This window comes from Mytilus californianus, unplaced genomic scaffold (genome assembly GCF_021869535.1).
Source record: "Mytilus californianus isolate M0D057914Y unplaced genomic scaffold, xbMytCali1.0.p SCAF_82, whole genome shotgun sequence".
NCBI lineage: Eukaryota > Metazoa > Mollusca > Bivalvia > Mytilida > Mytilidae > Mytilus > Mytilus californianus.
Window position 1 is genome coordinate 8021 of NW_026262737.1, and position 13942 is coordinate 21962.

At 32.2% G+C, this 13942-nt stretch overlaps 1 protein-coding gene across 2 annotated transcripts in view; it reads left to right on the forward strand.

The window, feature by feature from the left end:
* Positions 1-4264: 4264 nt before the first annotated feature.
* The window catches only part of LOC127713863 (uncharacterized), a 79926-nt gene continuing 70248 nt past the window's right edge, over positions 4265-13942 (forward strand). The window contains exons 1-3 of one of the 2 annotated variants that reach the window (XM_052219834.1): positions 4265-4409; positions 8575-8651; positions 11249-11354. In XM_052219834.1, the coding sequence (XP_052075794.1) occupies positions 4312-4409; positions 8575-8651; positions 11249-11354 (281 nt within the window). In that variant the 5' untranslated portion in view covers positions 4265-4311. The remainder of the gene's footprint in view (positions 4410-8574; positions 8652-11248; positions 11355-13942) is intronic. The other variant, XM_052219833.1, reaches the window with a different exon arrangement.

Consider the following 13942-nt stretch of genomic DNA (forward strand, 5'->3'; position numbering starts at 1 on the left):
AAATCTAAATCTAAAATATATTTAAAAAAAATACATTTGACCATGCAGATGAAATTAATAATACTTCAAGCAATGAAATAACGAATTCAATGTGGCAGTGCCGCTTTAATTACGATCGATAACGTTAAAATTAATCATGCATGCAATTTCAGCAGACTTAACAGGGTCAGCGATAAGATATCAAATGTCTATTTATAGACACCGAGTGATGACAGATGCAGGCAGAGATAAGAAAAACTAGTTTCTATTTATAGTTATCTGGGCCAGGGAACAGATTATCTAACCTGTTGTAATTAAGGCTCTTCAAAATGTTCGTCAAAATAAAAAAAAAATAATTATTATTTTTGAAAACGATCATATGATGAATTTTCGGTTTTATTATATTAAATACGAAAATGTAAAATAGTGCAAGGAGGTTTTGAAAGACGACAGGATAATTGATACTTATAGGTTTTATGCATGTAAAATAGTTTTTAGGAAATTTTGAAGTTTGTTTTATTTATGTCACAGTTATATTTTTATAATTTTGACTACAAGTAGCAGAGATTTGTGTGACCATTGTGATAATGTACCGATGTCAACGCGTTATCTAATTAATTAAAAACTCCTGGTCAACTGTTCTCATAACTGTGTAAACTAAACTTTCTCTGATGTCTTATATAACAGGTACGGTGTATGGGTTGTAAGTGTTTCTTTGTGATGTTAAAGTTGCTTTGCAAAAACAAATCGGTTGTTGTACTAATTAATTAGATTACAAGACAGTAAGTGAGTATAAAATTATTTATAATTGATACAGAGAGAATCTTAATTATATAGAGCGACGCCTGTTGTTACCATATGTTGGCATAATGGCTACATTGAAAGTCCATGCAAGTGGAGTGAGATGTAAACTTTACGAATGAGACAATAGCCTATTCAAATGATTTTTTAGTAATCTAATTTGGAAAAAATAAAAAGACAATATAAATACTAAAAAAAGATCATAGAAAGATCTTGCGAGGTTAATGATTTTTTTTCTTATTATAATTACGTTTTTAAATGGGTTTTTTTAGTCGTAAAATACTTTAGGATACCTTACATACGTCATGCTCTCGTATAAAACTGGTGCAATTGAAAGAAAAAATCGTCACAAGTGAAATGCAGATCGGCTCAAATGCAAAACGCCGGTTTAAGATAAATTAACTAAGAGATTTACCCCTTACTAAATAAATAAAATCTGCCATTTGTTCTGCCTTTCTTAATACAATAATCTGAAATCCATTTTTAATTCATCAAATGGTCGCGCGGTAAAAATCTTTCTCCTGTCTTACTTTAAAAATTTCTTATACCCAGTTATATTTCATCAAATGGTTGCTCGCAACAATAAAAATCTTTTTCTCCCCACCGTACCCAGAGGAGGGACGACATTGAAGGTATCTCCCCACTTACTGTATTTTTAAATCCATAAATAATTTATCAAAAGGTAGCTCGCCAAAACAAAATTCTTCTTTTTTTCCCTTAAATAATTTTTCTTAGCCTTTTAATCTATCAAATGGTCGCTTATAGCAGTAACAAGGATTTTTATTTTTTATGATTTCAAGCTTAGGTTGTACTTTATGTATTTGCATTTGTGTTGGGATATTGAATGTTATGTTTTTCCCTCGAGGTTTTTCCTTAATAATTGATTGGGCACTTTTCTTCGAATTATTCATTTTATTATAACTGTAAAAAGTATTTAAAATTAGATTAATAAAAATCGGATTTAAAATGAGCATTCAACGAATTGCAAACACACCAAAAATTTCGGATTAGCAACTTTTAATAGGGGTGTACTTTACAATAGTGATTTTTTTTTCTGCTTTAGTACACTATATTTTCCGTCTATCGTTTTTTTATATTATAAATTATTTAATTTTGAGTAACAATATATAATACTTTTGTTTTAACTATATTATTGTTAGTTCATTTAAAAATTGTCTTTTCTTGCACCCCTAATTAAGAATGGTTGATTCCTACGATAATTTATGTAAGTTTCACTTTATTTAAATGATATGCTAATTAGTGTAATTAATTTGATGGTCACGTGGTATTGGGACGCTGGTCACACCGCTCTGTCTCCGGGTCATTCAACTAAAGTATCGACTAATTTGAGTTAAAAAAAAATTCAAAACTGCTTCAATATAAAAATCAGAAGATGTGGTATGAATGTCAATGACACAACTCCCTTTCAAGACACAATGTGGTACAATTAAGCAAAATTTTACAGGTTACATTTTTTCTTTCAATACAAGCTATCTCAGTGATCAGTAGGCTATACAGTGCCTCCGAATGACTAGTATAAAACTATCCAGCACGAGAGAAAAAGGATAGGTCAATATAAGAAACCTACAAGGCAACTTCAGTTCCATTTCATTATTTAGATTATTCTAATGGATTTGTCAAATGTCAGAGGGAATATCTGTTTAAAATGTGGTAGGAATACCAATGAGACAACTCTCCATCAAGACACAGTGTAGTCAAAGTAAGCAATTATAGGTTATAAAACAGCCTTCAACACAAAGGCTTGGCTCACATTGAACTGCATCCTACTAGGGACCCCAAGACACTGTTATAAAATAATTCAAACAGGAAAAATCAAATCTTATTTAACTTCAAACCAGAAACAAAAAGCAAATATAAACTGCACCAAAAAAAAATCCCACTAAACAACATGCTTCTGACTTGGGACATGTGCTTATGAATACACCTGTTTTAAAAGAATTTACATAAATACCATAAGATAGTAGTGTAACTTTACCATGTAAAAGACACCCTTTAAAAGTTAATGAAAAAACGTGTTCAAATAAAAAAGGAACACCTTACAACAGTTCATAAATGTGGCCTTTAAACAAACTAATGTTTAGAAATGGGTATTCAGTGATAATTTCAGGTTTGATTATGTTAGTTGTTTTGTTGTTTTTAATTTAGTTTGTTTATTTATAAGTACAAGGTGTAAGCTGTTTTGTCTAGGCTGTAAATAGCTTTCTAAATGAATTGGTTTTGGTCATCAAGGTGAAGAGAATACAGTGCAATTTAAATTATATATATTTACAATTAAACTAGCAGGCCTTTTTTCATGACCCACAATTTAAAATATAAAAAAACATCAAAATAAAAAGGGACATTAAAAAAATATCTTCAAATTGAGTTAAAGGTTTTAAAAAGTTTTTGTTTTTAAAAAAAGAGGTTTGTCATCTAAACCTTTTAAGAGCACAAAACACACAACTTAAAATTGCCAATGCTTACTACCCTAAGCATCACAAAAATCTTGCAGAGCAGGTGTAAGGATCTTAATAATGAACAATATCAAGCCATTGTTCAAATAACCATGAATATATCTCAAATTCCAATAAAAACAGCTATTAAGTTTCACGTATTGCATTTCTTTTTTAAAGCACAAATAATCATTAATTGATTAAATTTCTTCACATTTGTATTTGAACATAAGCCTAGAAACTAACTCTTATCTAAAAAAAAACAATTATCTAATATTTAATGCCAAACAAGCATTTGCGTTTACGATTGCATTTCTTTTTTTAAAGAAAGCAACTTGTTTTGAGAAATTTGTTTTACATGCACACGTATAAAAATTGCGGTTTTTATCCAACGCAATCATAGGTTTGAACGTTGTTTTCAAATTAGACTTGTTTATATATATATATATATATATATAACTCGTCTAAACATAAGCCCATCAATGTAAGATCTGTAAATTTGCTTTCGCAAATTTTTGTTCGTCCCTCACCGGGATTCGAACTCATGCTACTGAGATATCGTGACACCAAATCGCCTGCACTGTATCCGACGCGCTAGACCACACGACCACCTAGGCTTCAAAATAAAGCTTTCGGTGGCCGGGTGTTACCTTTCCTCGTCAGTTTTAATCTAGCGTCGTAATACAGTACATGATATATAAGGCATGAAGATGGAATTGTTACAGATCAGTTGAAATATCTATTGTAAACGATCCTACAAATTAATACAAGATACAGACTCAGAAATAATTATATTAATAAGTACGTCTGAACCTTATATATATATAAGTGTTATTCAAACACAAAATGCATTTGGAACAAAAATTAATATATTTAGTGGTTAAATGGGGCACTTGTGACAAAATCAGTGCAAAATGAGTTTTAATGACCGGAAGTTCCTGACCTTAAAATAAAAACACTTGATACTCGTATTAATACATAAAGCTATTTCCTTATGTTCGTTCAATGATACACAAGTATTCTATTTTTCATTTCCTTGAGTTTTGCATTGTTTTTTTTCAGCATAACATGTTAAAGGATGGAATGGATATTACTTAAAAGCATGTTTATTATTTTAACTACTATACAAGTTGGAGGTCTTCTTCCTGGTCCTGGAGTTTGTGAAAAAACACAGAGGTATGTTATACTTTAGAGTACAAGATAGTAGTTTTAGAATGATGGAAGTCCTATAACCCAATTAAATTATGATATTTCATGGTTCGTTTTAATTTACATAAAAATGATAATAAATGCACTAGATAATGACCCGGTTTTTTTTCTTTTACAGAAGAAATTCAATTTTTGATTTTTATTACGTACGAGGCTATCTTTAATTCTTATCACTTCTATAATAAAATGCAATCCTGTGACAATTCTAGTGTATTATTTATCAAATATATTGTAATCTTTTATGTTTTTTTCTTTGTTTTGTGATAACTAAAACTGCTAGAAAAGAGTTTAGCAACTTTAATTCAGACATACATATTTAAATGCATAAAAAGTAGAAAAAACATATCAGGCCACCTTTGTTTCTATTTCAAAATCCAAAATGGACATAATGCAATGCACTAGTCTGCAAGATATCAATGTTCATATTTTTTTGGGAAGTTTGCTATTACAAAAAAGGTACCAACCTTTACACTAATTGCAATTACAGAAAGACAGCCCAAATAAAACAATGTGTATAATTATGCAGTCTTTCTGCAAATGTAAGTCGTGGTTGTAATTATTGATTGCTATCTGCAATTATATTTGTTTTTGGTAAAATTGTTTTAGCATTAATCAGGCCGCTGATTTCTCGTTAGAACTGTTTCACAATTCATGCCGATGTCTTGTATTGCTTACTATACGATACCATTTGGGTATGGTCATTGTTGAAGGCCGTACGGAATGAGTTGTCTCTATTGACAACCCCGCTTGTCTCATTAAACAGCACAAGTTGTCTTCAATATATGTCTTCAAATTGATCAAATACTACATCGGTCATGGCCGTCGTGTACCCAAGCGTGACTGGTATTCATTTTAAAGTTTGGGAGAGAATCATTACTTTATGAATTGAATGTTTGAATGATATTAATAATCACCGAAAAAGGCAACAATAAATTGATTTGAATAGTAATTTTGGGTATTTTGGTATACAGAAATATATTTGCTGGCATACTTTTTCTATTCCTTGTTGAATTTTTTAAACGTAGTCGTAGTAACTGCATTTGTTGATTTTAACTTTCTACATACTCAGTCTTATCAATGTGAATTTAATAACAAATGTTACCCTTCAAAAACAAAGAAAGAGAAAGAGAGAGATACTACATTAACAGTTGTAGTTTTCATTTTTTAAATATCAAATAGAAAAAAACATCACCTACATGTACAACTACAATATATATATATATATATATTTTATCTGACGTCATCAGTCAATTCTTTTAATAGTTGACAAATGACAAAATAGTAAAATAAAAGTAACATGGAACAATAACACTCTAACAGGATCTGCTGACCCTTCCAGAGCACCTGAGATCACCCTTGGTTTTGGTGGGGTTCGTGTTGCTCAGTCTTTATAATTAGTTTTCTATGTTGCGCTTTGTATACTGTTGTTTGTCTTTTATTTTATTTTTTTATTTTTTTTTGCCATGGCGTTGTCAGTTTATTCCCGACTTATGAGTTTGAATATCCCTTTGGTATCTTTCGCCTCTGTTTTACTATACTGTTCTATTTCTCAGAATGCAGGAACTTGCGATCACATATAATTTATGTGTTCATTTTTAGAAAAATCTCAAAAGTTTCTCTACAGGTAATGCCTCATTTTGCAGAATCACAAACTTTTTTCTATAATTTTCCTACAATGGAGAATTAAAATGTTTTGTTAAGTGTTTTAAAGTTCAAACGAGTCCGGATTCCGAACATCATGTGATGTAAAGTCTAACCTGGAACAATAACACTCTAACAGGATCTGCTGATCCTTCCAGAGCACCTGAGATCACCCCTGGTTTTGGTTTGGTTCGTGCTGCTCGGTCTTTATAATTAGTTTTCTATGTTTAGTTTTGTATACTGTTGTTTGTCTTTTTTGTTTTTTTTGTTTTTTTTAGCCATGGCGTTGTCATTTTATTTTCGACTTATGAGTTTGAATGTCCCATTGGTATCTTTCGCCTCTCTTTTACTGGTGATATTGTTCTTTTTCTCAGAATAAAAGAACATGAGATCACATATAATTTATGTGTACATTTTTAGTAACATCTCAAATGTTTCCCTTAAAGTAAGGCCTCCTTCTGCAGAATCACAAACTGTTTTTATAATTTTCCAGCAAAGGAGAATTAGAATCTTTTGTTTAGTGTTTTAAAGTTCAAACGTGTCCGGATTCCGAACATCCTATAATGTAAAGTCTACCTCAAATTGTTTGATAAAGTCATGTCAACATGATATTTATTTTAGTACAACGATGCAGTCACTCGACAAGGAAGATGAAAAGGATCGTTTTTTTTTTCTACATCTGTATGCTACAGTGTATTCAATGGCACATCCATTATTTTTAATTACTCATGATCAGGCTTTGGTGTATATGATTCGATATCTCCATATACGTGTATTTTATACGCAATGGGAGGACTGGATATGAGTTGCTCAGGGGCGGATACAGAACCTTAATGTCTGGGGGGGGGAGGGGGGGGGATGGGCTGGGCTGGGGGAGACCATGAAACCAAAATTACATATGTGTTTAGAGATGTATATATGTGAGTGTGGGTGGTAATGGTTGGGGTTGTCAGATCATCGTTTATATAGTTCTATATCTTTTATTTCTTACCACTTTACTCTATTCTTGATTCTTCTGCCAATTGATTTCTATTATATTCGTCCTAAACATGCATGAAATATTTGCCACTGGACATTAAGCAATCAACAATCAATCAATTTATTCTTTATATGTCATCACCTCTTTATTCTGTTATCTATATTTTTTGGTCCCACTTCTAATGTAACCTTTTTGTCCATTATTCTCTTATCTGTAAACCCCATTCATATCCTTATAAATGGTGACCCATTCAAAGCCTCATACATGGTACTAGTAATTGAAACAAGAAAAATATGCATATATTACAGTATGCTTGGACATATAGATAAATGTTTAGTCCCAGATTATGTTATAAAGTATGTCTTATAAAAATACAATAGCGCTTTTGATTAGGGGGGTTAAAACAAATTGTGAGTTTCCTTTTGTTTAAAAAAAAACAGTTTCGAAAAAAATAAATTCACAGGAAATGGTAATCCCATATATCGATACCAACATAATTGACACTGAACATCTATTTATCTTGATTTTGTAAAATTATTAACCTTTACTGTTTACTGCATTTTTGGTAGTATCCTTTTGGCGTGGCTTGGTACTTATGCATCCCGGTAATGTGTTGTTGTACTGTGGTCATTTTTTGTATTCGTGTCATTTTTGCCTATGGCTTTTGTCTATCTGCCATTTTGTTGACATGTTTGTTTGTTTTTATAGTGATTAAGATTATAACAAAATGTTGACTGCTGTATCCCTATTTTGACATTTTTACCTATTATGTCTGGTTTTTTTTCACACATTGTTCGTGTTGTTGTCAATATAATGGAATGTTATGCGACTGTCATACAAGTGAGAGGTTTAGCTAGCTATAAAACCAGGTTTAATCCACCCTTTTCTACATAAGGAAATGCCTGTACCAAGTCAGAAATATGACAGTTGTTTTCCATTCGTTTGATGTGTTTGAGCTTTTGATTTTGCTATTTGATTAGGGACTTTCATATATGAATTTGCCTTGGAGTTCGGTATTTTTGTTACTTTACTTTTTTTTTTGTACATATTCTTCAAAAACACAGATTTTAGATAGTAATTTATTTCCTGATCAGAAGTTTTCACCTGTTAATCGATATCAATCTGTGATATTGTGTTAAAAACCGAGAAAATATTCGTACTACTCCAATCAACATGTACATGTAGTTTACAAAAAAAATATTTTGTAAAGAGACATTACACACAGATGACAATATTTACACACCCACCGATATGTTGTCATAAATCACGCATGTTGAAGCTGGGGTTAATTAACAGCCAGTTAAAGAAGTCAAATCTCCAGATAATCAGATTAAGTAGCAATGAAATTGTTAGAAATTATTTTTGGTGACCTGGACTGGGGGGTGGGGGGCAGGTGCCACCTATGCCCCCGATAAATCCGCCACTGTTGCTATATCGTTTGTGTCAAAATCTATTGTTTTGTTTTATTACAATTAAATATTTATGAACTAATAAAGATTCCTCTTAATTCAGAGTAGAACACAATAACAAGCCTGTTACAGTTCAGCATTGCTGCAACAATTATTACCAAACAGACGAACGATGCATTGGTAAGTTTAAAATCTATATAGAGAGAAAATATAAACATCTAAAAAGATGGCTAAAGTTCAACAAATACGTACGTTACGGGTTATGTTCTTCTCATATATTTTATGATGGTATGATACTAAACCCCTAACGGGAGGGATTGTGCTTGATTTTCATATATATATATATATATGATCAATCTTTTAAACAGTTTAATTGAAGTCTGGAGCTGGCATGTCAGTAACTGCTATTAGTCCTTTGTTAATTTATTTTATCATTGTCATTTTGCTTAGTTTCTTCTGTTACCTATTCTAACATCGGACTCGGACTTCCTTTGAACTGATTTTTACTGTACGTATTGCTATGTGTTTGTTTATTCTACATTGGCTAAAGGTATAGGGGGACGGTTGAGATCTCACAAAACATGTTTAACCCCGCCGTAATTTTGCGCATGTCCCAAGTCAGGAACCTCTGGACTTTGTTAGTCTTGTATGTTTTTTTTTATTTTGGTTCATCTATATGCTTCGCATTTAAGTTTGACGTCCATTTTCTCTGAACTAGTACACATTTTTGTTTAGGGGCCAGCTGAAGCCTGCCTCCGGGTGCGGGATGTTCGCTGTGTTGAAGACCCATTGGTTGCCTTGAGCTGTTTTCTGCTCTTTGGTCGGGTTGTTGTCTCTTTGACACATTCCCTGTTTCCATTATTAATTAACGTATATTTATACCTTTGGTACATATAAGTTTGGATATTAAATGATGGTTCAAATTATTGTTAATTTTGTTGTCCTGTGAAAACTTAATTTGTTTTGTTCAATAATTGGGGATTTTTATTGAGAAGGAAAATAATTAAATTTGATCGATGGTTATTCTGAAGTCGAACTTTTGATGGAAAAAAACTATTCAAATAATAAGTTACTGCAGTTCAAGAAGGAACGGACTAGAAATGATTAACGTTACGAAGTCTATTTTGGTGTATGCTTTGGCCGTTATGGAATAACCGTTTCACAGATGATATCGGATATGTTCCTTATGTCGTAACAACAATACCCTTCCCTTTTCACGAATGTGACCTACCGAATTAGACTATTTACCGGATTTGTAATAACATAAGCAACACGACGGGTGCCACATGTGGAGCAGGATCTGCTTACCCTTCCGGAGCACCTGAGATCACCCCAAGTTTTTGGTGGGGTTCGTGTTGCTTAGTCTTTAGTTTTCTATGTTGTGTCATCTGTACTATTATTTGTCTGTTTGTCTTTTTATTTTTGGCCATGGCGTTGTCAGTTTGTTTTCGATCTATGAGTTTGACTGTCCCTCTGGTATCTTTCGTCCCTCTTTCTAAGCTGAAAAGGAAGAATATCGGTAACATTGGTTTTTTTCAATTAACCATGTAATAAAAAAAGTAGATTATGCTTGTCTCTTCGTATTTTGGGATTGTCCAACCAACATTCTTCCAAAAGTAAACGTAGACTGATGAGATTTGTTAACGATGCACGCGGCAACTGTTATCTAGGAGAAGGTCATCAACAATTCCCATCCTTTGCTGCTTATAGATCGATCATAGTGTCACAGTCGAAGGGTTTACTGATATAAACAAATTCAAATCTAATATCGTATAATATCGCTTATTTAGTCTAAAGCTTTACTAAGTCCATTAGAAATAAATAAAAATTTGGTTTCTGGTCGAATCGCTAGACATGAAACAAGACTTGTGCTCAATAATCAAAAAACGTATGAAGTATAAATAGTGCTTATATACACATCGTTCAAAAACTTTACTCATGTTAGACAGAAGAGATATTGGACGATAATTGTGCAGTCTGCTTTTACAGGTTTTTCGCAAAACAAGTTTCAATATGGACGGGAATATTTGTATTCTAAGATTATAGTTATAAATAACGCGTTGTTTTGCTATGATATCTGAAACAGGTTCGTTGTTTGGAAGATATAGTGAAACTTGCAATTCCGTCAGACATTTTACACTGCGTATAATTTTGATTTATGCAAATCGTATGTGATTCCAAAGGAAGGGGGAAAGAATGGCGTATGACATATGCTGTTCGGGGAATTGTGTATGGTTTAATTGTGTATGCGGCAATGGTGTATAGTATACGTGGAAAGTTCACACCATTCAATAACCAGAATAATTCAGTCGTTATATTCCGCTGATCTACGATTACATGTACACGTCACATACTATAAGACATTTCTGACTATACACTTTCTTTCTTATAATATAAAGCCAGAAGTCCATTCATTACTACACATTTACCGTTGATTAATAAGACATGGTTATCAGTTTGAAGATGTTGTATTAAAGCAAATGAACATAAAAGAGGACAATTTGCTCTATTAATTTTCGTGATGAAACAAACTGTAAAAGAAAAAAAAAACCGTTTGTATTTTTCCGTGAAAAAATATTTTGCATTTTTAGAACAGTCTGTACATAATGTCATACGAATGAAATCTTATAAACAAGACTTTGTTCCATACTAAAATAAGATATGAAACAACACTTGCCACCAATATCACTGAAAATAATAAGACCGTATTTTTGCTCTTAAAAAATACCGTATCATCAAATGAAAATTGTGTCTTTAAATTCGCATTTATCTTTCAGAATGTCCGATTGGTCACTTTTCGAAAGGTGATAACTGTACAAAATGCGTGGAAGAACGATATGGTAGAAAATGCGCAGAGAAATGCAGATGTAACAGCACAGAAAGGTCTAAAGATAGTTATTAAATATATTTAATATGATATTAACGTATAGTAGATCGGGGAAAATATATTAAAAATGTAAATAATGCTTGAACTATTTCAATTGGAAATATCCGTAAAGCAAACTATTTTTGATTCTGATCTTTGTTAATCAGGAAGAAAGAGAGACAAATATAATGTTCAAGCATTATAGAACAAAGATTTGATTTTTTTATTATTTGAACAGGAAGACAATCAAGGCTCGTCGCGCTCGTAAGAGGAAACAAGATGAAAGGAGATTATAAACGGATACTTAACTTTATTAACTTTGTCGCGTCACCTTTAGATACACCTGTATTTGTATTTTAAAATGGTCGATTGCAGGATAAAAAATATATCAATCATATTAAGACTGGCGCACTGGCTATCGGGCTTGATGGCACATTGTAACTACGAAGAGTGGTACTACATCATCAGCAGTAACAGCCCAATTGTAGCAGAACACTATGTTACTGATATCCATACGCCTGAAACAGGAAGTGAAGTCGATTTAGGGCACTAACGTTGCTGCCGAAGTTGTTCCAGAAACACATTCCAACAATTTGAAATGGAAAAAACACAAAGCATTATAATTAATCGTAGAAAAAACTACAGCACAAACAACTAACCAAGATCATCTTTGTCTAAGGAAATTCCAACCTACCCTTAAGTTGTATTTGGCGAATAAAAAATAAATAGCAAAATGTACTTGTGTCATTTAAATTATGTCAACAGGCAGTAAAGAAAAAATTGATGAAGAAATCCTAAGAATTGTTTAATTATGTATGATACAACATAAAAATATCAAAGTGTAACAGAACTTTTAATTACATTGTACCAGGTTCAATCATATTTAAACGAGCTGGGCAAAACCAAGAAGGTGCTTTTTTAGCTATTCTCTATCTACAAGCAGAGTTATACCCTCAACACAGAGCAAATAAGGCTAACCCCAAACTGGAAACGTCAGGACTCTTCTGGAATTGCTTCAATTTGTTGTTACCCCAATTCTGAATACCTCAGTGTATTGTAAGCACGTTATATCCTCGAGTTATACCATATACATGTTATTAAGATTAGGCTGTGCATGTCTAGTCTACACCATGAAGCTTAGATCAATATTAGTGTAAAGGGTGACTGCAAAATAGAGACATTTTTGATGGGATAAACAAACAACAGTGTAGGTTTCCTGTACACACATCTTAACGATTTTTTCTTTATTGTGGCCAACAATTTGTTGCTTTACTGAAATTTATATGTTTTATGGTGGTAATCAAAGTATCACAACTTATAAGACTAGTGAAAATTAATATAATCAAATGATTGAGTTTGTTTGTTGTTTCTTTCTATTTTGTTATTGTTTTACCTAGTGTGTGTGTTTATTTCGTTTTCTTTGTTTTTTGTTTTTTGTTTACTTTGGTTCGTTTGGATATTTTGTTTTGATCACAGATATGTGGTAGTCTAAAATAATGTTCAAGACTTTGGAAGATTAATAGAGCTTGACATATCCTATGGACACTTGGCTATTGTCCATACATTTTACCTGTGGATATGAATCTTTTATTTTATTGTGTCGTTTGGTTGCCTAAAAGTATGGTATACGGAACACGCATTTCAGAAAGAACGTGTTTAGAGATAATATTGCTTATACATTAAAATATAGAAAGTTAGGAATAACTTTCATTATTATTTTCCATGCGCAGGTGTGATAATGTGAAGGGATGCATTCCTGTAGATGCTGTAGATGGACATACAACATGTAAGTGTTCGTTGCATGCGCATGCATGATCATACTTTTGTGAGTGTTGACAACTAACACCGTACAACCGACCCTTATCATTTTGGAGCAGACCAGACGGAAGCGATCAGGTACCGCTTTTATCATATACATATACTGTAACACAAGGAAACGGTAACAGACAGAGAATCACATCGATTTTAGACATGTAAATCAAAACTTATCAATCGGTTACTTGTTAGCTTATATCTTAAATGATTTCTGAAAAATAAGACGATCTATGCTTTTATCTTTCGGAAAACAAAACATCATAAAATAAGATTAAAAAGAAGAAAAATGTTATATTGAATTGCTACAAATGTCCATGTAGACTAAAATGTAAAACAGAACACCGATCAAGTCATTAGGAAAAATAAAACGAAATACAATCTGACCTCTTGACGATATTTACAGGTATCCGTCGTGTTTTGAATAAATAATATTTTTGTACACTTTTTAAAATATAATAGATAAATTTAGCAAAACATTATACATAGTCTTTTCTGAACCAAAATCGTTAGAATTTTAAATATTACGTATAAACTTCTGTCTAAGTAGCAACGTTAACATGTTTAACTGCGCCACATTCTGTACGTGCCTGTCCCATGCACGTCAGGAGCCTGTAATTCAGTATTTGTCGTTTATTGCTGTATATCAAATTTGATTTACGTTGATTGTTCTCTACATTAACCAGTCCGTTAGTTTTCTCGTTTGAATTGTTTTACACTTTTCCTTTTGGGAGCTTACTATGCGGTATGGGTTTTTGCGCATAGTTGAAGGCCGTGCGGTGACCTTATTTTA